At 45.5% G+C, this 25,746-nt stretch overlaps 1 protein-coding gene across 2 annotated transcripts in view; it reads right to left on the reverse strand.

Moving 5' to 3' along the window:
- The window catches only part of ABCA5 (ATP binding cassette subfamily A member 5), a 1,411,043-nt gene that overhangs the window by 554,844 nt on the left and 830,453 nt on the right, over positions 1-25,746 (reverse strand). For both annotated transcript variants that reach the window (XM_086930971.1, XM_086930972.1), the window contains exon 20: positions 7,318-7,487. In XM_086930971.1, the coding sequence (XP_086787097.1) occupies positions 7,318-7,487 (170 nt within the window). The remainder of the gene's footprint in view (positions 1-7,317; positions 7,488-25,746) is intronic.

Genomic DNA, 25,746 nt, shown 5'->3' on the forward strand with positions numbered 1-25,746 from the left:
GTTTTGGATTGCCTGCAGCTTGTTTAGTTGTTTTTCTCCTGTACCCAAGTAGAGAGAGTTGCAATAGTCCACTCGGGACATTACCAGGGCACCCATAACAGTTTTTTGCAATGTAGGGGGGATATAAGGTAGAACTTTCCTAAGGACCTTGATGGTATGAAAGCAGATAGAGGTTACCTGGTTAATCTGGGCCTTACAAAAAAGTTCTTTATCAACCAGAAAGCCAAGATTCCTGACCTTTTCTGCTGGGCTTGGACAAGAGCCCGCCTCAGGGGGCCACCAGAGGTTGTTCCAGATCGATGGTTTCTGACCGAACTCGATTATCTCGGTCTTGTCTGCATTTAGTTTTAGAAAGTTAAGGCTCATATAGTTTTTTACACTGAGAAGACAGTTCTTAAAGCGCTCAGCAGTGGCTTGGATGGACTGGGACACTGAGACTACTATTTGAGTGTCGTCAGCTTAGGACACTAATTGTAGACCATGGGATTGACCCCACCTGGAAGGGAGAATTCGTCAGATGTAAGACCTTCCCAGTGCACTTGTTGGATTCGAGAGTCCAGAAAAGATGTTAAGAGAGCTAGGGCAGCATCCGTGAAGCCAAGTGTTTTTAATCTGTTTAACAGGATTGAATGGTTCACGGTATCGAACGCCGCTGTAAGGTCAAGTAAAATCAGGGCAGTTCTGCCACCCTCGTCCATTGATCTTCGAATATTTTCAGTTGCCATAATCAGGGCCGACTCTGTTGAATGGGAAGGGCGGAATCCATGTTGGGAGGGGTCTAGGAGTTTGTTGTGATCAACATAGCGCATCATTTCTAGGTTGATGGCTTTTTCCAGAATCTTGGCAGGTAGCGGCAGGCAGGATATTGGTCGATAATTCTTTGGTTCGGCAGGATTCAATGAATCCTTCTTCAGGATTGGTCTAATACAGGCTTTTTTCCAGCTGCTTGGGAAAACACCCGAGATGATAATGTTGTTAATCAAGGGGGTCAGAACGGCTGCCACTGTCAGCGGAATCATGTGTAGTATACGCGGCGGGCAGGGATCTAGTGCGGACCCCGACTTCATCTGTGTGATGAGGTCTGCCACCTGTGACTCCTCTAATAAAGGGAAAGGAGGAATAACTAGGACCAGACCGGGGGACAGTGTCATTATTCTCCTTGGATGTGATTGATGCAGATGAGCTAAGGTCGTCATAAACTGTTTGGACCTTATGTTGGAAAAAGGTAGCAATATTAGTCACAAAGTTTTGGTCAGGGCTAAAGACAGTGTCCCGGGGGGTCTTAGTGAGATGAGTGACGGTTTTAAATAGTTCTTTAGCAGTGTTGGAGGCTGCCTGGATTTTATTTGTAAAATAGGCTGATTTAGCCTGCACTATTGCTGTCTTGTATTCCTGCAGGGCTTTGATGTATATTTGGTTGTTTTGAACACTATAATCCGAGCGCCACGACCGCTCAAGTCGTCGGCATTTTTGTTTTATGTGTTTCACCTCCGTGGAATAACAAGGTGCAGTGGCAAAACGTCTTCTGGCTTTTTTTATTTCTACAGGGGCTAGCTTGTCGACTGTCTGCTTAATCCAATATTGGAATTTGACCGCTCCTAAATTGGTGTTGCCGGTTTCAAGAGCAGGGGGATCTTTTGCGAGTGACTCTGCCAAAAGGGCGTGTTCAAGCTTGTTCCAAGGACGTGTCTTTTCGGGAAGCATAAGGCCTCTTCGATGATTTGTACGTTTAGTCAGAGACATATTAAAAAAGATAGCATAGTGATCAGACCAGGGGCCTGCTTTGGTCGAGATAGCTTTGATATGGTCATTGTTAGTAAAAATGCCATCAAGGGTGCGTCCTGCGATATGAGTGGGGTTTGAGACTAGCTGAGTCATGTCAAGATTTAAAAAATTGTCAATTAAAGTCGTTGAGTCAGAGTCATTGTTTGCTTCTAAGTGAAAATTAAAGTCACCCAGAACGGTATATGTGGTGGAATTAGATGTGGATTCAAGAAAGGTGTGTAGTGCTCTAATAAATGGTGTTCTCAGACCAGGGGGGCGATACACAAGTAGGCCAGCAAATATATTACAATTATTTTCTTTAATTTTAAAGCTCCTGGCTTCTGCTTCTAGACCATGCTCGGGTAGTGAAAAAACTTTTAAATGGGATTTGTAAATAATCCCAATACCACCTCCCACTGCTCCTGGTCTGTTAGCAAATTCTACATGATAACCTACAGGAACTGCGTCATTCCAGTCCGGTCCAGAGGTATCAGATGACCAGGTTTCTGTTAGAAACATAAGATCAACGTCATGGTCTGTGATCAGGGCAGAAATTTCGTGTTTGTGTTTAACCATAGATCTTGTGTTCAACAGTATAGACTTCAGAATTCTATTTTCAGCTACCGGGGGTCCTGTTACACCCTTAGGGTTATTGTTGGTAGGCAAATGGGAGTTCTTGGTAGGGCGTTTACAAATGGCAGTAGGCAGATTGTAAAGATTCTTCGATTGCGGAGGGGGATTGTGAGGTATGTGCAGGCCACAGGAGGCACAGCAAAAGGGTGAGGAGAGATCTCCAAGGTTTACTTCATGCATGAAGTTACACGGATATTGGTTCAGCTCGAGGAGCTGTCGGCTGGAGTAATGCAGATTTTGGTGATTAGGAGAAGTGGCATAGTGTCCGGCGCTGGGCGCGGGACTGGCGCGGACGGGCGCAGACGGGCTTGCCTTTGGCGCGCCTTCGGCGCGCCGCCGTCGCACCCGCTGCGCTCCCTGTGAGGGGGGGTCATTTTGTAGTTGTGGTTGAGGGAGGGGCCGAGCACTGGACTGCTCGCAATTTTCCCCAGTAAGATGGCGGGCGCTAAAGCCAGTCACAGCCCTGTCAGCGTTAATTCTGCTGCGAAGGGGGTGGACAATCTAATCAGGTAAGTGGAGCGCTCGGGGATGTCAGCTACTTCCTAGCATTCAGGAGAATTAAAAGCACTAGTGAAAAACAGATTCAGTGCAATGTAGCAGTATTGTTAAAAGAAACGGCGATTCTCACGTTCAATCATGCAGATAAACACAAGCCCCGGCTTTCCGCCTCAGGACTGTCAACACACACAGCGCTCGCAGTCAGCAATGTGGGTTGGAGTGAGGGCTTTTGTAGTTGTGGGTGAGGGAGGGGCCGAGCACTGGACTGCTCGCAATTTTCCCCAGTAAGATGGCGGGCGCTAAAGCCAGTCACAGCCCTGTCAGCGTTAATTCTGTTCATTCTAATTCATTCTCCAGCAAACACATCTCCTTCGATCACACCACAGCTCTCCACTGGACGGACCACAGCTGCGTTCACTTCAGCTACAAAAAGACCACGACCCACAACCCCCCACAACCTATTCCTCGAAGAAACTGGAACAAAATCACCATCGACCAACTCTTCACATCGCTAAACCAAAACCCTCCTGCCATATCATCGGACCCAAACCAAGCTGCCATCAAACTCACACAATGGATCACCCACAGCGCTGACGTATTAGCACCCTTGAAAAACCATCAGATCAAACAAGGTAGCTAAAAGGCCCCCTGGTTCAACGATGACCTTAGGAAATCCAAGAAGTTATGTCGTACACTCGAGAAAACCTGGAGAAAAAACCCAACCTCTGACAACCTGACCACCTTCAAGGACGCCACCCGCAAACACCACCAATTGATCCGATCCACCAAGAAATCAGCATTCAAGGATCGACTCGACAACAACGCCCACAACAGCAAGGAACTATTCAACATCGTCAAAGAATTTACCAACCCCACCGCACCACCAACATCACTCCCTCCCAAGACCTCTGCGACTCTTTATCCTCTTTCTTCCACAACAAAATCGCTGACATACATAACAGCTTTGAAAACCTTCTGATGAACAGCCCACTCCACCCACCTCCAAATAAAAACAGCACTCTCACAACCTTTTCGCCTGGAACCCAATCACCACTGAAGACACCATCCGCCTGATGAACTCAATTCACTCAGGATCGCCAACCGACCCATGTCCCCACCACATCTTCAACAAAGCTGACTCCATCATCGCACCCCATCTCCACGATGTCATCAATTGTTCCTTCAACTCCGCTACCTTCCCGGAAAGCTGGAAACATGCCGAGCTCAGCTCCCTTCTGAAGAAACCCACAGCAGACCCCTCTGACCTTAAGAACTACCGCCCCATCTCACTCCTCCCATTCCCTGCCAAAGTCATTGAGAAAGCCGTCAAAAGTCAACTCGCCGCCTTCCTTGAATCCAACAATTTCCTCGACCCTTCACAGTCGGGCTTCCGAGCCAAACACAGCACCGAAACCGCCCTCATCGCAGCTACAGACGACATCCGAACGCTACTGGACAACGGAGAAACAGTTGCCCTCATCCTACTCTACCTCTCCGCCGCCTTCGACACAGTATGTCATAGCACACTCATACAACGCCTCAACAACGTCGGAATACAAGGAAAAGCTTTGGATTGGATCATCTCGTTCCTCGCCGGAAGAACCCAGAGAGTCCGCCTCCCCCCATTCAAATCAGAGGCCACCGAAGTCATCTGTGGTGTACCACAAGGATCTTCACTCAGCCCCACCCTCTTCAACGAATACATGAGCCCCCTCGCATCCATCGCGCGCCAACATAACCTCAACATCATCTCCTACGCAGATGACACCCAGCTGATCCTCTCCCTCACCAAAGACCCAAACACCGCCAAAACCAATCTACACGAAGGAATGAAAGAAGTAGCCGAATAGATGAAGACCAGCCGTTTAAAACTTAACTCGGACAAAACGGAAGTCCTCATCTTAGGATCATCCCCCTCTGCCTGGGACGACTCATGGTGGCCACCGGCCCTGGGCACAGCACCCATACCTACAGATCACGCACGTAACCTGGGCTTCATCCTAGACTCCTCCCTCTCGATGACCAGACAAGTCAACGCCGTCTCATCTTCATGCTTCAACATCCTACGCATGCTCAAAAAAATCTTCTGCTGGATTCCCACCGAAACAAGAAAGACAGTCACCCACGCACTGGACACCAGCCAAATGGATTATGGAAATACCCTTTACGCCGGGACCACAGCCAAACTACGTAAAAGACTCGAACGCATCCAAAACGCCTCAGCCAGACTCATACTGGACATTCCCCGTCATGCTCACATTTCCGGTCACCTGAAGGATCTCCACTGGCTCCCCATCAACAGGAGAATAACGTTCCGTCTCTTCACCCACACACAAAACCCTCTACGACCTAGGACCCGAATGCCTTAATACACGACTGTCCTTCTACACACCCACCCGCCAACTACGATCATCCAATCAAGCCCTCGCCGTAATTCCGCGCATCCACAGATCCACCATAGGAGGAAGATCCTTCTCCTACTTAGCGGCCAAAACCTGGAATTCTCTCCCCACTCACCTCCGACTTACACAGAACCACCTCTCCTTCAGAAAGCAACTAAAAACCTGGCTATTCGATAAGTAATGCACCTACCCTCCCTCAAGCGCCTTGAGACCCTCTGGGTGAGTAGTGCACTATACAAATTCCTGAACTTGAACTTGAACCTCTGCCTATTCAAATATGGCTGTAAACACTCTCAAATCTCGATCATTTACACTACTTTGTCACATGGTCCGGTAATTCAGCTACATCATCAAATAAAAATGAATCCAAGTATCTTGAAAATAAGCAACCATACCTCCCTCAAAATACTTCTCCCTGATTCCTCTCTTGTACTTCAAAACTGGTGCTGTCCCAGCTTGATAGCAATATGACTATACTTTCTGGCCTACCTACAACATCATCTCTCAAGATAATCGTTCACAAAGGAAGAAGCTATAAAATCAGAGCACATCACACCTATTTTAAAATATCTCCACTGACTAATGCAAAATAATTTTGAAAATGGCATGTATCGCTCCTAAAGCCATCTATCCCTCTAGGATTCCACAACTATCTCAAGGACAAACTATGCCTCAACAGGGTCACCAGGAATGCATTCACCTTTTATTAAAAATGCCTACAGAAACAAAACATAGATCAAGAATAAGTCCTTCTCTGAACAAGACCGGAGACTTTGGAATCACCATTCAGATGTTCTACAGATCAACAGACTAACCTTCAGGGAAAAAAAGTTAAAATGACATCAGTTCACAATGTACCTCAATGCCGTAACCTGTGTTACTTTTGATATATTGTTGAAGTTGAATGTGAGTTTCCTTTGTGGTAAGGGGTTTAGGTTGCAAGGCGAGCAGCTAAGTCACTAGGCCACTTCACATCCTATATCTAATTGTCTGTTAATCGAGGATTTAGAAGAAAGTGAAAAGATTCAAGCTAAAAAGTAGTTAGTGAGTGTTCAGGGAGCAGGGGAAGGACGGCTATTTATATTGATGGTAATAATGACAAAGGGATTATAAAAGGACAGAACAGGTAGACACTGGTCAAGATTAATTGACTGAAGATCGAAAATACATGGCTCAGAAGCAGGGCTATTTGAAATTAGGGTAACCCTATCAAAACCGTCAGAACACAATAGGGTGTGTTAAGAGGCAGACACAAGTTGGTTAGCTTACAGATGTGGAAAGGACAGGAGATATTTTTTAACTGGAGTAGCAAGTGAAAATCTGCTAACATACGAAAAGAGGAGCAAGTGCTAAGACAGAGGCACATTTTGGTTAGATGCTTTAGATTTTAATTGGGACAAAGGATGCAATGATATTTGGGAATACATTGCATAAAAAATGGCAAAGAGAGAATATCAGTTCCATGACAGTTGACAAAGGGTGGAGATAAGGCTCAGAATAGAAAGACTTGGCCAGGCCAAGGGGAGATGTCAGACTTCTATGTGCATGTAAGACCTTATGGCTGGGACGGAGAGGATAATCTAAGTCAAAGGCAGGTAACAGACTCAAAAATGAATATGGTGTAACAAGTGTAGAAAGTAGAGCAGTGGACATTACTCAATAGAAGGCACAAATGGCTCATTATATGATGACAGGTAATGCCTGAAGATATAGCAGACCAGTTTAAGGAAATTGACTGCACACATACTGGTGGAGATGTTGTAGAGACAGAAGAGGCTTCATTGATAATAATGTGGATGAGGGCACTGTTGCAGTGAGAGTGGTAGAAGAATGGTGAGGAAAATTAGATGTACTTTAAGAGGAGGATGTCAAGGGGATTCCACTCTGAAAAGAAGGTAGCATGGTGAATCTCGGTTCAAAGAATACAACTAAAACAAATGACTTGGACCCCTAGAAATGCTATTTCTGTTTCAAATTTAATGTACGTCAAATGGTCTTCTCTGTTTAATGTTTTCCTTACCTGTGGAGTTTTGGACGAGCAGGCTTGTTAACAACTTGTTGCTTTTCTGGCCAGGCATCAGGAAATAAAGATCAGGGGAGAGTTTAACTGGTCCCACTGAGCTTTTGAAGTAACGATGTACCAAAAACATAAAAATCTGGACGGCTATAAAAATTAAAAGAAGCAACAACCTGAAAGAAAAGAAGTTTCTTCAAGATAACATTCTTCATAAACATAAAACACAAATTGAGCATATATATATCCACACATTTTAAACAGTCATTTTACAAGCAATAATTATAGATATTGATCCCTGCTTTTACAAATGCTCTTGGATTAAATCAGACCATTTTAAAACAGATGATTTATGAATCCTGTACAAGTTAAATCCAGAAGAAATGGAATGGCAGAAGTGTGGACTAAGTCATGGAAGAGTCCAGGAATATGAAAAAAGCAAGCCATGCAAAAAAATGCACCAACGCACCCATACAGCGAAAGCCATGAAAGAGTAATAATGTGTGACAGAAACAGTGGTTCCTGCGGAAAAGTACTTATCTATATTGATAATACTATGCACAATCGCAATGGTTACGGGTTACGTAGATGTCAGAAGGAAAGGAGATCAAGAACACTTCCGTTTGTATTTACAATGGTTCTTTTATATTTTTAAAAAGTATATAAATATGTACAAACAGCAACAACAACACATTTCAAGTAGTGCTTAGTGTCCCCAGTGTGAATGGAACTAAAAAACAAGGACTAGTGAATTTGTGACATATATAACTCGGTTTCCATCATTTTGAACGACGACCATCTATAATTTTACAATAATCACAGCCACTGTATACAGTAGTCGGAGCTGATCACAATGGTTCGCTTTGCAAAGCTGTCGACGACATTTCGACCCTTCTTAGGATATAGGTTCTCTTCAGGACCTATGGATGTAAGGACATCTAAGATTCAAAAAGAAACAATGTCACCAAGGATGTTGGGAGTGACTACAGTATTTGTAAGGAATGAAACGGCTATATGGTACCTGAAATTTGTAAGTTGTGCAGCCATGTGAGAAGTGTGAGACACTGGTCAAGTGAAAAGAGAAAAATAAAAAGATACTCACACTGGAACCAGTCAGGTACTACACATGTCAGAGAAGAAAGGAGGATAAAGTTAGCGAAGGAGAAGCAGTGAAGTGCCATCTACAGAGGAAGCTGTATCTAGAGTTCCTTACCCCAATGTGAGAGACAGGGTGAAGGGCTGGCAACCACGGATAGGTACAGCAAGGCAAATGCCACCGTATAAAAAGCAGGACTTCCTGTGGGCTTGACCTGTTGTGGATACAAGAGTTCTCTCTGAAAGGTAAAGAAAGTTATAATGAATAATGGGGGACTTAAATGGAATGCGGACACAAATGGTGAAACCCTCCCGGATGGAAGGAGCTTACAGAGGCAAGGTCAAGGGTATAGGCGGGGCTGTTGCTCCAGCTAATGCTGTAACGACGTGGATGCGGGTACTCGATCGTCCCGTCTGGTCAGGATAAAATAAAATTAACGGGTGTGCATGAAACGCACAGTGAAGTACACTGTATTCTGGTTATTTAAACACAGCGCAAGTGTCTTAATCTAACATTGATTGTTGGCTCATGGTGAGAGGGACACCCATGAGTGTCAAAGCAGATAAAAGAGTCAAATTGAACTTAGAGCGTGCCTCTGTAAAGTTATGTAATCAAGGTCACTAAATCTGTAGTTAAAGGAGGCCCGAATCAAGCATCGGAGGAGCGTTTACCTTTCGAATGAATCAGTGGTACTTTCAAAGCGTGCCTTAGCTACGCAGAATCCACACAGGCAGTCTGCTCTGGTACAATGACAGCGAGCTTGTGGTTGCAGCAGGATTAAATACACTGTGGACTTGTTCAAACCAGTCATCATGGCAGACATCACTAGGGATTGCTGCCAGTGGATGAGATCCGGTTATCTGTTCTCCGACAGAAAGGGAGGAAAGACCGGTGGTGAGAGAATAGAAAACAAACAAGCATTGCTCGCCTTTGGGACCTTATAAGTGTTTAGTTATCCAGCACAATATCCTTGGTGCAACAACATCAACTGTTGCATGGCTAAACACTTATAAGGTCCCAAAGGCGAGACCTATTGGCTATACCAATGCTTGTTATTAAAGTCATGGGGCCAGATTTCCAAGGACCATGTGCCTTAAAGTCACATAAATAGATGCAAACCAGTACAAAGTCTTTATAATGTATTTATTTTCCAGTGCAAAATTGTTTTTTTTTTTGCACTGGAAAGTTGCTCTAATAGTAATGCAAGTAGCGCTTCGCTTTGCGTTACTTTGCATCAAGGGAGAGGGCGTCCCATTAGGTGGCACATGGGCATCTTCACGATACCAGTCATGGTGTTTGACCAAAGCCCTACCTATTAAAATTCAAACGCAAGGCGTTGCACTCAAAATGTACTACCTACAAGAGGCAGCCATAAAGAAGGCAGTAAATCTGCCCCATAATGTCTGTGCTTGAGTTCACACTGTTAAAAACTGGACTTAAACAAGGCCAGACGAGCTTTGCTGTCTTATGAACATATGCTTTAATTTAGCGTTTTGGGAAACCTTGTTGATTTGATCACCTCCCCACCTCTAATGCTTTAGAACGCATGTGTGTGTGAACGAGCAGGGCGTCTGGTTTACTCCACTCCTTGCATTTTATCCTCCTGAGCGGGCTTGAGGTCCATTGGTTGGACAGTTAGTGAGGGGTGGGTCGGCTTGCTTTTCACTGGAAGGATACTTCCTTCTGTTTCCTCAATCTTCCATTTTTTGTGAGTACTAAAGGCCAGGTACCTAGAAGTTAAGGAGCTCACTGTGCACACTACATCAAAATAATTGTATTGGCTATTTTATAGTCTGCCCGAGTAACGCAAGCAAAATTTATCTTAGGTGGGTGAACAGACGGCATTGTAACTGCATGTAAATTAGTAGAGCTTTTATTTGAGGAGGCGGGCAAGTTGAATGGTAAATATGTCTTTAGGACATTGTCTGGGCTAATTAATACTAAAGTAAGCCGCAGCTGAGAGAAACCTGCTCTGCTGGTGTGAGTATTTCGTGGGCATTGGTTTCGATGGTGTTGTCTGTGTGCATCGCTTTTACAGTGCATTTTTAGCTTTGTGCTACATGTAGTAAGCAGTGGATAAAGTTGGGCTAGTCTACTTTAACATCAATATTATTTTTGCTGGTGTAGTTCCAGCTGCAGTACTTCCACCACTGTTATCACAAAGCAATGTTGTGCTGATGCAACACTCATTCAGAGGGGGCATGGTGGCTCAGCGTGTAGAACACTTGATGTTAAAACAGCACAGCACAGCCCACTCATCCTCCTACGATCGGTCAACTGGCTATCATTAAATTAAATAATAGTTACTTTTCTTGTGGAAATGGATGCAGTGTTCCAGGCGGCCCAGGGAAAATGTGCTTCGCTCTTTGCATCTCTTCTGGGTCATGTAGCAGCTCGTACTTAGGCTGTATTCGTCCTCAGCTCGCAGTGCTTCACTCGCTTCAGCCCATGGCCAGGAAACTCGTACTTCAACTGGAGTGGAAGGCTTCGTAAACAACCCCTCACACCATGAAGTCACGTGTAATAGAAAAGGAACAGCCCACGTCTGATGCACGGAGCCCTGCTTCCATATGTCTCTTCGTTAACTTCACCTGCTGGACCCCATAACTTCATTTTGCTCTCGATCCACTAAATTCCAAGGGACAGGACTTAGGAGGCTGCCTGAAATGCCGACAGTCACTCTCGGTCTCTGCTCCCCTGCTGCGCCCCCTGGGACTTTTGCATAAACATTGGCCCAAAGTGGAGGCAAGCTGCAGCCCTGCGGTGAGCCTGACATGTCACCATCCATCAGAAATCCATCTATCTAACACCCATCAGACCCCACCTCCCACTCCAGCCTCCCTTATCAAGGAGCAGACATGACAATGGGGCCAGTTGTTCTGCAAACTACTGGCGGGGAGTTTTGTCATATACAGACAGAGCTCTGCTTTGACGGCACCCAGACACAAGCACCCATGTCCATGCAGCCAGGCCTGCCTTGTTCGGTCTGAAGATTCACTGGGGTGTAGTGTAGCCATGTAAAGTGTGTGAAATGGCAGTGAGAGCTGCTCAGTCTGACCTATCCCACAGTCAGTAAGTCCACCTCTGGAATTGGACCATTTAAATATTCTCACCACTTCTGAAAGGCTTTCCAATCTGTTTCTGGCTACAGTTATCCCAACATCATTCTTACTGGCAGCCGTGCGGTGGCAAAAGCGAAAGTGCGACACCATCTGTTTACAATTAACGCGAGCGTGAGACGCGGCCGCGATAACTGAAAACAGATGGTGCTCCTGCTCGCTCCTGTGGACCCTAGGCCGGGGAAAGAGAAGGCGGGACATGCACCCGCCTTGGACCGATTGCGTGCTGTCTTTCTTTCAAAGACACATGCATAGGGCAATTGCGGGTGATAAAAAAAAACAACACACACAAGCGTGTGTTTAAAGTTTAAAAGCCCTCACTAAAAGCCTCGCAGAGTAGCGCACGCGTGCTGGATCAGGCGAGACCTAAAAAGGAGTGTAGTAAATGTAAATGTAAATGTGTGTATACTTGTAAAGGGCACTGTTACCCCATCACTCGGGGCATCCTGGCGCTGTATACCGCTGGGGAACCCGTCCTGGCTTTCCCTGTGAGATGGTCCCTCCTGGGCAACCCCAAGGTGAAGCCAGGCATCCCCGGCGCTGATAGGGCCGTTGTGGAGATTAAGCAAGCTATTGCCCAGAGTTGCAGAGTGGGACCATGGTTAGCGTAGGCACCTAGGTGAGAATTATCGAGTCAGCGGACATTGACCCAAGACCCTGCCGCATCGGGAATTGAACCCTGGTCCCGGGCCGACCTCTGCTGCAGGGTCTGCCGCTTCTAACCTGTGAGCCACACTTCTCCACATAGTGTAGTTCCTATATTCACAATAGGCTCTGCGCATTGGAATAGTGTACCCTGCAGTTTAGAGGTAGGACTGAAGTCAACTAGGTCTCTACCGAATATACTAAACTTAATTGTGTGTGTGTCAGCTAGCTCAGAGGTCACTAGAAACTTTCTTGAATAAACAAGAAGGGATTAGTTTCCGACAACCGCTTAAAACATGACAACTTTGTTTCCCAAGAATAAGAAATATATCTTTAGAGTCGCGGAAACAATAGATAGTTATTTGACTCAGTCAATCATTCATGCTTCGTTTCACCAGAGGTGCAGAGAAATAGAGAGACGGGCGTTTTCAATAAAAGGGTATTTATTGAACAGTCTTCTTTCTCAAGCATAAGAAATTAACTGCTGCAATCGTAATACTTGCTGTAAAGTACAGAGCGTACAGTACGAAGAGTATTATAAACTAATATTGTAAAAGCATGATATGGTTTCTAAGCCATAAAATACCTACAATGCATAAAATACATAAAATACATACAGTGATAAATAATGACTAAAAGTACTGAACCGGTGCTTCTAAAATACGCCTAACCCGGTGTACCTAACCTAGGTCTAGTACAAGGGAAGAAGTAAGTGAGGTGTAGCCTAGTTTAAGTATTCTTTGCCAAGAATCTATTCCAAGAATTCTCTTACGGTGTCATGGTTGGTGGGGCATGGAGCACGAAACCGGCAGGAAAAACAACACGCAGCCGCGATATCGGACGATAAAGACCACAACTCCCATTAACTGCCATGAATGAACTACAATTCCCAGGATGCAGTGCGCGGCGCATGCGCAGGTCCGGACATGCATAAAACAATGGCAGCATCCACAAACAGCGTCGGATATTCTGAACCCGAGCCGACATTCGTAAGAGGTGCAGCGAGGTAAGAAGCCTCCTTGAATAACCTGTCTTTTCTGAGCGTGCTGTGTATTACAGGGGAAGTGCGCGAGTTGAGCGGCTGCTCCTGCGCGACCTGACTTTTACGTGCCTGAACCTGGGGCTTTGGTGTTTGTCCTTCTCGGACGCCAGAGAACAGAGGAAGCCTTGAGTAGTGTTGCTCGGGTACGGTGATCACGGGACATCTCTGGGCATTCTAGACCGTCTTTAATGGGGAGTTGAGGACGCCCCCCAACTAGAAACAAGTTACCTTTGCTTCGTCACGGGGAATAGAGGAAAACAATCGAGTGGCATTGACGGCCACTGTATATTACTGTGCCCCTCGTTGACGAGTGCTGGGACCGGCATTCTGGCGGTGGACGGTCAGACCAGGTGATTACCGGTTACCATTGATAGCCGCCAGACAAAGCTCGAGTGGCATTGTCGGCCATTACTTAGCACAGTGCCCTCCGTTGGGGAGTGCCGGGACCGGCATTCATGAGGAGGACGGTGTGAGTTCATGTTTGTTGTGTTGGGTTACTAGGAACCCATTATCTGATTTGTTTATGACTTTGGATTGCTTTACTGGAGCTACATTATTTCTCCAAGAAAGCCTTATAACTCTCATAGTCTGTTGGTGCTTTACTATAGCGATACTGGTCATAGATCTTGGTTCCAAGGCCAGAATCCGATCCCGAGGTCAGCCAAGGATTACAAAATATCCGACCTTTCTTTTCATAATCAGCCTCCTGGTCGGGTTAGGAACCATGGCCTCAATGGATGACATGTTGGCGGCCCTACTTGACGTTCAGAACGAGCTAGCTGCGTCTCGGCTAGAAACTGCCGATATACGGGCTAGGATGGAGAACCTGCAGAGAAACCCGTTTAATGCAGGGACACCAGCGGTTGTGCCACCGGCTGCTGTGGTGGTGGAGATGCCTGTTTCTATACCGCTTGCCACGCCAGAGAGATTTAGCGGAGATCTAGTACCGTTCAGGTCTTCTTAACTCAAATAGCCCTGCATTTTTCGTGCAAACCAAATTTGTTTCCCACTAACCAGGCGAGAGTCTCTTTTCTGATTTCCTATCTGGCAGGGAATGCCGCCCAATGGGCAGTGCCGTTAGTGAGCCGAGACGACCCTCTCCTGCATGACTGGGAATCCTTTCAAGAGGAGTTCGTAAAGGTGTTTGACAGGAGAGCGGATTTATATACGGCGGATAGAGAGCTGCTGGAGTTGCGTCAGGGCAGCACTGGTCTTGTACACTATATGAATTCATTCCGGCGTTTGGTGTCAGAAACCAAGTTGCCTACAGCAAAGCAAGCGGTGCTCTTTCATCAAGGTCTGAGTGACGACTTGAAAGATGTAGTAGTGCAAATTGACCCACAGCCTACAACCTGTGAGGATCTGATCAGCTTGGTCCTTCGCCTGGATCATAGGCTGTGCGAACATCGGGGCGATCACAAGAAAAAAGACAAGACCTTACCCTTACACGAGCCTGCGGGGTCCATGGAACCACAGCCTTCCACTCGCACAGAACCCATGGACATAGGGGCAATAGGAGCCAGCCTTATGGCCACTGAAAAGGAGTCATGCCGCAAACAAGGACTGTGCCTTTACTGTGGCAAGAAAGGCCACTTCGTAAGGGAGTGTCCGGTCAAACCGAAGACGGGTCAGTTCAGGAACCCAAGGACGAATACAGCGTCCGTCGACATTGTGGCGGAAAACTGAGGGACTCCAGGGACAGAGAAGGGGATTCTAGGAGTCACTGTTATATCCCTTCCTTGGAGCTGATGACACCTTTAAGTCAGAGACACCTGTTCATAACCATTCGCCTTCTGTTTCGGGCGGAGTGGGTTTCGGTGGATGCTATGGTGGACTCAGGAGCCACAGGCCTCTTTATGGATGCAGAGGAAGCCCATCGCATGAATATCGATCTTCTAACCAAGGAAGTCCCGGAGGACGACTTTGCGGTGGATGGGCGAAGGTTGGCCTCAGGGCCCATCAGTCAACACACTGGGGATGTTCGAGTGGGTTACAGAATGGAGCATCTAGAGGTAATTGACTTCAGCATCATCCAAGCTCCCCAGTATGGAGTCATCCTGGGCTTGCCCTGGCTCCAGAAACACAACCTCTCTATTGACTGGGTATCTCAGGAGATACGCATGACCTCTCCATATTGTGTTCAACATTGTGGTATAACCTCAGAACTATCGGTATTGGCATGCAACACAACACAAACCATCGCCACAGCAGCAGAGAAAGTCGTTAGCCTTCCCGAGGCATATCAGGTCTATAAGGATGTGTTTGTTGACACCCAAGCTGAAGTCCTACCCCCGCACCGGATCTATGATTGTCAGATCGACTTGGTTCCGGGGGCTAGTTTGCCCAGTGGAAGACTGTATGCATTATCAGAACCCGAGAACGTACACTTACGCTTATACTAGGACAAGATGCTGAGTCTTGGTTTCATACGCCCCTCCAAATCCCCGGCAGCATCTCCCCTGTTCCTCATCCCTAAAGCCAATGGGGAACTCCGCGCCTGTGTGGACTTCAGGGCCCTCAACGCGATTACCGTCAAAAACCGGTACCCCTTTCCCCTCATCAACGTGTTGTTGGAGCAAGTGAAGACGGCCAAGATCTATACCAAGCTCGACCTGAAGGGAGCATACCATCTAGTGCGCATGAGAACAGGGGACGAATGGAAGACGGCGTTCAAGACCCGGTTCGGGTTATACGAATACATGGTAATGCCGTTTGGAATATGCAACGCCCCTGCGGCATTTCAGTTTTTCTTGAACGACGTACTACACAAGCTCCTGGATGTCTACGTCGTTGTTTATATCGACGATATACTGGTGTATTCCAACGACGTGGAGGAGCACATACATCATGTTTCGTCCGTGTTACAGATCCTGCGGGAGAACCAGTTATTCTGTAAGCTCAGCAAGTGTGACTTCCATGTCACGACTGTGGAATTCCTGGGAGTCATGTTGAGCCCAGACGGTCAGTCAATGGCGGAAAGAAAGGTAAAGGCGGTAAAGGAATGGCCGCCTCCTCGGAACGTCAAGGAGGTACAGAGTTACATCGGCTTTGCCAATTTTTATAGACGGTTCATCGATGGGTTTTCAGGATCGGTAGCCCCTATCACACAGCTTCTGAGAAAACGCAGGCGTTTGTCTGGACCCCTGAGGCAGGGGAAGCCTTTTCTGCACTGAAAGAGGCATTCAGGACCGCGCCTGTGTTGGCTCATCCGAACACAGACCTTCCGTTCATCGTCGAGGCGGACGCTTCGGACATAGCTCTTGGGGCCATCCTGTCGCAAAGGCATCCTGGTTCTGGTGTGCTCCATCCGGTGGCCTTCATGTCTAGGAAGCTGAATGAGGCCAAGAGGAATTACCACATCGCCGAGAAGGAACTTTTGGCCATCAAGGACGCGTTCTCGGAGTGGAGACATCTCCTGATGAGGGCTAAACATGTGGTTTCTGTCTTCACAGACCACAGAAATCTACAGTTCATGACAGCGGCCAGACATCTCTCTCCCAGGCAGATGAGGTGGATGTTTTTCTTCTCTGGATTCAATTTCGTTATAACATACAGGCCTGGTGCAGAGAACAGGAAAGCAGATGCTCTTTCACGCCAGTCATTGGTCACGACACCTCTCCCAGCGCCTGTGACATCGATCATCCACCCCAAGATGGTGGTTGGTATAATACAGCCTGGCAACTTCCTTAGAGGGGTACAGAAGGGTGTTCTCACATTCAAGTGGAAAACATGGCTATAAAACCACACGGAGTGGCAAGTTAAGGATGGGATCCCTATGAAGGGCAGCTGCATCTTTTTGCCCACTCCACGGCTTCGGAAACAGGCGTTCAGGTGGTGTCATGAGTCGCCGAGTGCGGGCCATCTGGGGCCGGAGAAAACAGCGGAATACCTCTCTCTACAGTTTTGGTGGCCTAGTCTACGGAACGACATGAAGGAATGGGTCGCCTCCTGCGACATCTGCACCCCCATGAAAACCGATCATCGCAGACAGGAGGGTTTGCTGCAACCCCTTCCGACTCCCTCGAGACCATGGGAGAACGTATCATTGGATTTCATATTGGGGTTGCCAGTGGACCAAGGATATACAGCCATTCTGGTGATGGTCGACTACCTCACCAAGATGGGGCATTTCATAGCCTGTAAGGGGGTGCCATCGGCCGGACAGCTGGCCTCAGTGTTGTTGAAGGAGGTGGTGCAGCTACACGGACTGCCCAACGTGATTGTGTCTGACAGGGGATCGCAGTTCACAGCACAGTGCTGGAAAACCTGGTGCTCCTCATTGCATGTTACATCAGCGTTGTCCACTAGCTACCACCCCCAAACAGACGGCCAAACGGAAAGACTCAACCAAACCCTTAAACAGTACTTGCTCCGTTTCATTGATCAGGGTAAGGAGGAATGGATTGATCAGCTATGGCTTGCCATACAACAACGCCACACATAGTTCCACCAAGGTGTCACCGTTTTACGGTAACTACGAACACCATCCTCGATTTCTCCCGTTGTTACACCCGGCGGGGAACACGGGCCTGCCAGAGACGACCAGGAGAACAGCCCACATCAAGGAAACGGTGCTGCGCACCCAACGGTGTTTGGTGGAATCCAAGGCAAGGTACAAGACACAGGCGGATCGGCATAGGAGACCTGGTCCCTTGTACAAAGCGGGGGACGTTGTGTGGGTTTCATCCCGCAATCTGCAATTTCGGAAACACAGTCTGTTTCATCCTAAATTCATAGGCCCCTATCGTATTGAAAAGTGTATCAGTCCGGTGAACATGAGGCTTTCGTTCCCCTCTACCATGCGGGTCAATCCCGTGTTCCACATATCGCTGCTGAAGCCCTCTGTCTCTAGGAGGCCCCCGTCATCCTTGGCGGTTCAGGTGGATGCGGAACGTGAATACGAGATTGAGGGCATTTGCGATTCCAAGTGGAGGAAGGGCAAGCTGTGGTACCTTGTTGCGTGGAAGGGGTTTGGTCCTGAGGAGCATTCGTGGGAACCAGTCTCGGGAGTGTCTGCACCACGTCTGGCGGCGGCTTTCCACAGGAAGTATCCTACTAAGCCAGGCCCTTGTGGGGCCCCTGTGCGAGGAGGGATGTACTGTCATGGTTCGTGGGGCACGGAGCACAAAACCGGCAGGAAAAACAACACGCAGTCGCGATATCGGACGATAAAGACCACAACTCCCATCAACTGCCATGAATAAACTACAATTCCCAGGATGCCGTGCGCGGCGCATGCGCAGGTCCGGACATGCATAAAACAACGGCAGCATCCACAAACAGTGGCGGATATTCTGAACCCGAGCCGACATTCGTAAGAGGTGCAGCGAGGTAAGAAGCCGCCTTGAATAACCTGTCTTTGTCGAGCGTTCTGTGTATTACGGGGGAAGTGCGCGAGTTGAGCGGCTGCGCCTGCGCGACCTGACTTTTACGTGCGTGAACCTGGGGCTTTGGTGTTTGTCCTTCTCGGACGGCAGAGAACAGAGGAAGCCCCGAGTAGTGTTGCTCAGGTACTGTCATCAAGGGACATCTCTGGGCATTCTAGACCGCCTTTAATGGGGAGTTGAGGACGCCCCCCCAACTAGAAACAAATTGCCTTTGCTTCGTCAGGGAGATTAGAGGAAAACAATCGAGTGGCATTGACGGCCACTGTATATTACTGTGCCCCTTGTTGGCGAGTGCCGGGACCGGCATTCTTGCGGGGGACGGTCAGACCAGGTGATTACCGGTTACCATTGATAGCCACCAGACAAAGCTCGATTGGCATTGTCGGCCATTACTTAGCACAGTGCCCTCCGTTGGGGAGTGCCGGGACCGGCATTCATGCGGAGGACGGTGTGAGTTCATGTTTGTTGTGTTGGGTGACTAGGAACCCGTTATCTGATTTGTTTATGACTTTGGATTGCTTTACTGGAGCTACATTATTTCTCCAATAAAGCCTTATAACTCTCATACAGTCTGTTGGTGCTTTACTATAGCGATACAGGTCATAGATCTTGGTTCCAAGGCCAGAATCCGATCTCGAGGTCAGCCATGGATTACATAGGGTCTAATCAGCTCCATACCTTGGTTTTAGAATGTAGGAGGTCTTGTATCTCTCTCTCAGGACTCGATTTCCCAGCAACCCGCAAGGGTAGCCTGGAAACACTGGAGCTGGATTTCTCAGCAGGAGAAAGTACAGCGCCTCTCAGTGCGTCAGCTGGAGGGTCGGCTTCCTTCGGCACTTGCTGCAGCAGGGCGCGTAGGGCAAGTAGATAGTTGAACTGCTCCAAACCACTGTGTGTTTGTTTGGACAAGTGTGGGCAAATGTATACCTTGAAGGTGCTGAGTTTGACGTAAGAGTGGACATAATAATGTCATCAGAGACTTAATTCTCTGAAAACTCCATGATTTCTTGGATAACTTAATATTCATGCAGGGGGAAGTCCCTGACTGCTGAAGGCGGGTTTTTCCAAGAAATTGTTGTAGATTTTCGGAACTAGTGGAAGTAGCCAAGCCGTATTAGGACTACTTGAGCTATGCCTTAATATGGTTATAATTTCTATGCTTATATAAGGATACAGTATTTTATACCTATATAAGGGCATGAATCAGGAAAATTACACTAGGGTCCTAAAACGCTATACAACAGGAGGAATAGAATGAGTCATCCTTTTAGAGTGTGGCGCGAAGCGGTAGGAATCTTACAAAATAGCACATCAAAATGTAACAGTGAAGGAACAACCGGACCACGTTCCTGGTGTTCGTGTATAGGAAACAATAAAATACTCACAAAGGGAACATAATAACGATGGTGCATTCTGGGAAAAAACATTGATACTTGCAATAGACTGTTGCCTGGTATGATGGAGCCAATTAAAAATAATACAGTAGTGGTCATATCTACATACATGGAATAAAGGACAGAGATAATGGTGTTTCAATAATCCCAATATTAGTTCAGTTTTGGGAAACAATAAATTACTCAACCATGAAACAGAATAACAATAGTGTGTTCATTGGTAATACAATCTGGGAAAATTGTTTAAAATACTGTGACAATCAATGGACCATTAAAACATGGTACAGTGGTGGTTATAACTATAAATATATAATAAAATACAGAAATACCGATATTTCCATGCTTCTAATACGGCGGGCATAGTATAACCAGAGAAGCAAAACCATATTTAGGTTATATATGAGCCGAATGCAAACACCTAGACAATGGGATGGTACAGGAAGATAAGGAATTCAATTATTAGCACAATTCTGAGTGCTAGTGATGCCTGCCGTGATGACCGGTTTGAACAAGTCCAAGGTGTATTTAATACCGCTGCAACCACAAGCTCGCTGTCATTGTTCCAGACCAAACGGCCGGTGTGTACCTTACGTAGCTAAGGCACACTTTCAAAGTACCACTAATTTGTTCGGCAGGTAAGTGCTCCTCTGATGCTTGATTCAGGCCTCCTTTAACTACAGATTTAGTGCGCATGATTACATAACTTTACAGAGGCACACTTTAAGTTCAATTTGACTCATTTATCTGCTTTGACACTCATCAGTGTCCCTCTCACCAGGAGCCAACCATCACTATTAGATTAAGGCACTTGTGCTGTGTTTAAATAACCAAAATACAGTGTGCTTCACTGCGCACTATGCATTTCATGCACAGCTGTTAATTTCATTTTATAGGCTCTGACATTTTGTTAAGTACAGAGTACATCCTGACCAGATGGGACGAACGAGTACCAGCGTCCAGGTCATGACAATATTAGCTGCAGCAACAGCCCCGCCTATACCCTTGACCTTGTCTCTATAAGCTCCTTCCATCCGGGAGGGTTTCACTATTTGTGTCCACACACCATTTAAGTCCCCCGTTATTCATTATAACTTTCTTTACCTTTCAGAGAGAACTCTTGTATCCACAACAGGTCAAGCCCACAGGAAGTCCTGCTTTTTATACAGTGGCATTTGCCTGGCTGTGCATATCCGTGGTTGCCAGCCCTTCACCCCGTCTCTCACACTGGGGTAAGGAACTCTAGATACAGCTGTGTCTGTAGATAGCACCATACTTCTTCTCCTGCTCTAACTTTATCCTCTTTTCTTCTCTCACTTGTGTAGTACCTGTCTGGGTCCAGTGTGAGTATCTTTTTCTTTTTTTCTTTTCACTTCGCCGGTGTCTTACACTTCTCACATGGCTATGCAACTTCAAAATTTCAGGTACCATATGGCCTTTTCATTCCTTACAAATACTGTAGTCACTCCCAACATCCTTGGTGACATTGTTTCTCTTTGAATCTTAGATCTCCTTACAGCCATAGGTCCTGAAGAGACCGTATATCCCAAGAAGGGTCAAAACGTCGTCGACAACTTTGCAAAGCAAACCATTGTGATCAGCTCTGACTATTGTGTACAGTGGCTGTGAATATTGTAACATTATAGAAGGTCACCTTTCAAAATGATAGAAACAGAGTTATAGATGTCACAAATTCACTAGTCCTTTTTTTGGTTCCATTCACACTGGGGACACTAAGCACTACTTGAATTTTTTTTTGTTGGCTTTTTGTATGTATTTATATACTCTTTAAAAATATAAAAGATCTATGGTCAATACAAACTGAAGTGTTCTTGGTCTCTTTCCTTCTGACATCTACGTAACCCGTGACCATTACGATTGTGCATAGTATTATCAATATAAATAAGTACTTTTCCGCAGCAACCACTGTTTCTGTTACACATAATTTACCCTGGTTCCTAGTGAGTAGGGTGTCCCTTGTTTTTGTTTGCACATAAAAGAGTAATAAGGCACACATATATAACATATCATGGCACTGCTATTGGGATCATGGACGTAGCTGACCACTGAAAAAAGAAAACAGGGAGTGCATGGGGTAGACAGCCAACACAGAACTCATTTTCATAGCGCTCTGGCAAAGTGCCTAAGAATCATTCATGATCATTTTATTTATTTAACTACTGCGAGAAAGGAATAGTATTGGCATATATCTGCACTACGAATTAGCAGGTTCTTGGGATGCTCAGGCTCCCACTAGTATAGCAATGAGGACATTTTACAAAGGAAGTGAGCCAAACCCTGAACAAACACTTACCTGAAGCAGTGGCTACTGGAATCCTGGCTCTGGCTTGCCAGGAAGGCAGTGCACAAAGCAATCAGTATAACGTGGTGCTGCTAGGCTGGTGGGAGCTCCCAGCTGGCATGGAGTAGAAACAAGTCAAAGCACGAATAGGAAACCAGGTGCAGGCAACTCTAGACATGAGCGAACTATGCAGGGGGAAGGCCCCAATGACAGATACAGTGAGTGTGCAGTGGAGTAGAGCCTGTTTGGAATCTGGAGTACAGAGTGGGCACTGCAGGAGAAAGTCTTTTTTTTTTAAAACCATCTTTATTGCATTTTTCAAAACAATAAATTCCCCTCCCACCCCCCCATCGAAGCATATACAAAAAAACAAATGCAAATACCCAAATACAAGTTGAGTAAGTAGCCAGAGATGTAGTAAAACTTGCATATATCCTAGCAATATCATAACATATAAAAAGTACATTATACAGATTTCATTCCTGTCCTTAAGATATAAACCATTCCCTCAGAGGGGCCCAAATTTGAAGACCCCTTTTCCTAGCTCAGACCCCTTTGTGTGCATACACAGCCCTCTCGATCTGATACACTGAGATTAGCCGAGCTAGCCAGTGACTAAATGGTGGAGGTGCCGGGTCTAGCCAGACAGTTGCCAAGCACAATCTCAATTTCATCAATGCTAAAAATAAAAACAGAGCGATTGTGACAGCCGAGGGAAGAACCTCTTGCTCTTGGACTTCCAGCAAAATCAGTTGGGGTTAACCTTGATCCACAAGTTAATTGTGTCTCAAAAGACTAAGATCTCCCTTCTCAGATTTGCCAGACAGACATTCTGCCAGCATGTGTACCAAATCTGCCGCTATTTCTTGGCACTGTGGGCAGTTTGTACCGGAAAATCACCCCCATTTACAGAATTTAGCCGGAGTGATATATAGATTAAACCAGGTTTTATAATGCTGGATCTGGAGGTTGGCAGATGTAAGTGTTGACTGGGGTAATTCTAAGGAAAAGGGAGTGTCCTCCACTGTTTATTGTAGTCACTTCACCCATCGAGCAGTGTGCTTCTCTATACCATCCCCATCCTATCATTTAATAGCTTATATATCTCTGATCTTAGGTTTGTGTCTAGCTAGTACATCTGCAAGTTGACCTCTATTTAACCCCTCCCCACCTTCCCTTTTCTTCCCTATAAAATGCCTAATTTGCAGGAATTTAAAGAATTAATTATTCCCTAGGGGGAATTTACTCCTCAGATTTTTTTAAGTTGTGAAACCATTATCAAAAAAAATAAATCCCCCCAATTAAATGGACCTAAATTGGTCTTCCCCCGCTTAATATACAAGTTGTGAAATATATCCGGTAAGAGCATTTGCAATGCATAAGGTCTCGCATTAGGAAAGTTTGAGCTATTGGTATTGTAAATGACACATTTTTTATTTATGAGTTGGTTTTGAAAATAGCAAAAATAATAGCTTTGTCATTTACAGTGCCAATAGTTATAACTTGTGACACCTATAGCATTTGTAATGCAATATGTGTTGTATTCACGTGACTTAGATGTATTGATATTACAAATAACAATGGCTTTTAATTTTTTTAATACTTAAAACTTAAATAAAAGTTATTGTAATTTATAATGGCAATAGCTTAAACTTTTGTAAATAACTTTTGTGAAGAATATGTTCAGTGTATTTTATTGTGACGAAAATCCAAGAACAGAAGTGAAATACTAACCTCTTTTTGTGACATTTGTAATAAAGCTTGAAACATTGAGAGAACATATTTGACCCAGTTTTTGTTGAATGGTTGCACAGATTGATGCTGTGGTGGCGCTGAGTGATGTTGTGGTGGCGACTAGTGATGCTGTGGCATTCAATGATCCTGTGGTAGCGCATAGTGATGTTGTTGTGCCCCTTAGTGATGCTGTGGTGGTGCTGAGTAATGCTGTGGTAATGCAATAGATACAGTGAGTGGGATAGATAGATAGAGTGAGGGCGATAGATAGATAGATAGAGTGAGGGCGATAGATAGAGTGAGGGTGATAGATAGATAGAGGGAGGGCGATAGACAGAGGGAGGGCGATAGAGGGAGGGCGATAGATAGCTAGACGGATAGAGTGATGGCGATCAGTATCTAGATAAATAGATAGATAAATTGATAGATAGATAGAGTGAGGGCGATAGATAGTGAGGGCAATAGATAGATAGATAGATAGAGTGAGGGTGATAGATAGTGAGGGCAATAGATAGATAGATAGAGTGAGGGCAATAGCAATATAGAGTGAGGGCAATAGATAGATAGAGATAGATAGATAGATAGATAGGACCCGATTCACAGAATGAACTTAAGACTCAATCCTAAACTTACTACTATTTTGGTATTCACAGAATGAATTTACTACTTTTGGTATTCACAGAAGTTAGGATTTTGTCTTAAGTTTATCTTAAGACAAACTTAAGACAAAATCCTGTTTCCTGTTAAGACAAAATCCTAACTTCTGTGAATACCAAAAGTAGTAAGTTCATTCTGTGAATGCCAAAAGTAGTAAGTGCATTCTGTGAATACCAAAATAGTAGTAAGTTTAGGATTGAGTCTTAAGTTCCTTCTGTGAATCGGGCCCATAGATAGATAGAGTGAGGGCGATAGATAGATAGATAGATAGATAGATAGATAGATAGATAGATAGATAGAGTGAGGGCGATAGATAGATAGATAGAGTGAGGGCGATAGATAGATAGATAGAGTGAGGGCGATAGATAGATAGATAGAGTGAGGGCGATAGATAGATAGATAGAGTGAGGGCGATAGATAGATAGATAGAGTGAGGGCGATAGATAGATAGATAGAGTGAGGGCGATAGATAGATAGATAGAGTGAAGGCGATAGATAGATAGAGTGAAGGTGATAGATAGATAGAGTGAAGGTGATCGATAGATCGATAGATCGATAGATAGATAGATAGATAGATCGATAGATCGATAGATCGATAGATCGATAGATCGATAGATCGATAGATCGATAGATAGATAGATAGACAGATAGAGTGAGGCAGATAGATAGATAGATAGATAGATAGACAGATAGAGTGAGGGCGATTAGATAGAGTGAGGGTGATAGATAGACAGAGTGAGGGTGATAGATAGACAGACAGAGTGAGGGCGATAGATCGATAGACAGATAGAGTGAGGGCGATAGATCGATAGACAGATAGAGTGAGGGCGATAGATTGATAGATAAATAGATGGATAGATAGATAGATAGATAAATAGATAGATAAATAGATAGATAAATAGATAGATAAATAGATAGATAGTTGTGTGTGTGGTTGTGTGTGCGTGGTTGTGTGTGTGGTTGTGTGTGTTATGCTTTGTTTTGCTATGCTATGTTTTGTTATGCTATGCTATGTTTAGTTGTGTTTGGTATGCTATGCTATGTTTTGCTAGGCTATGATAT

The sequence above is a fragment of the Lissotriton vulgaris genome, chromosome 7, assembly GCF_964263255.1.
Source record: "Lissotriton vulgaris chromosome 7, aLisVul1.2, whole genome shotgun sequence".
NCBI classification, from domain to species: Eukaryota; Metazoa; Chordata; class Amphibia; order Caudata; family Salamandridae; genus Lissotriton; species Lissotriton vulgaris.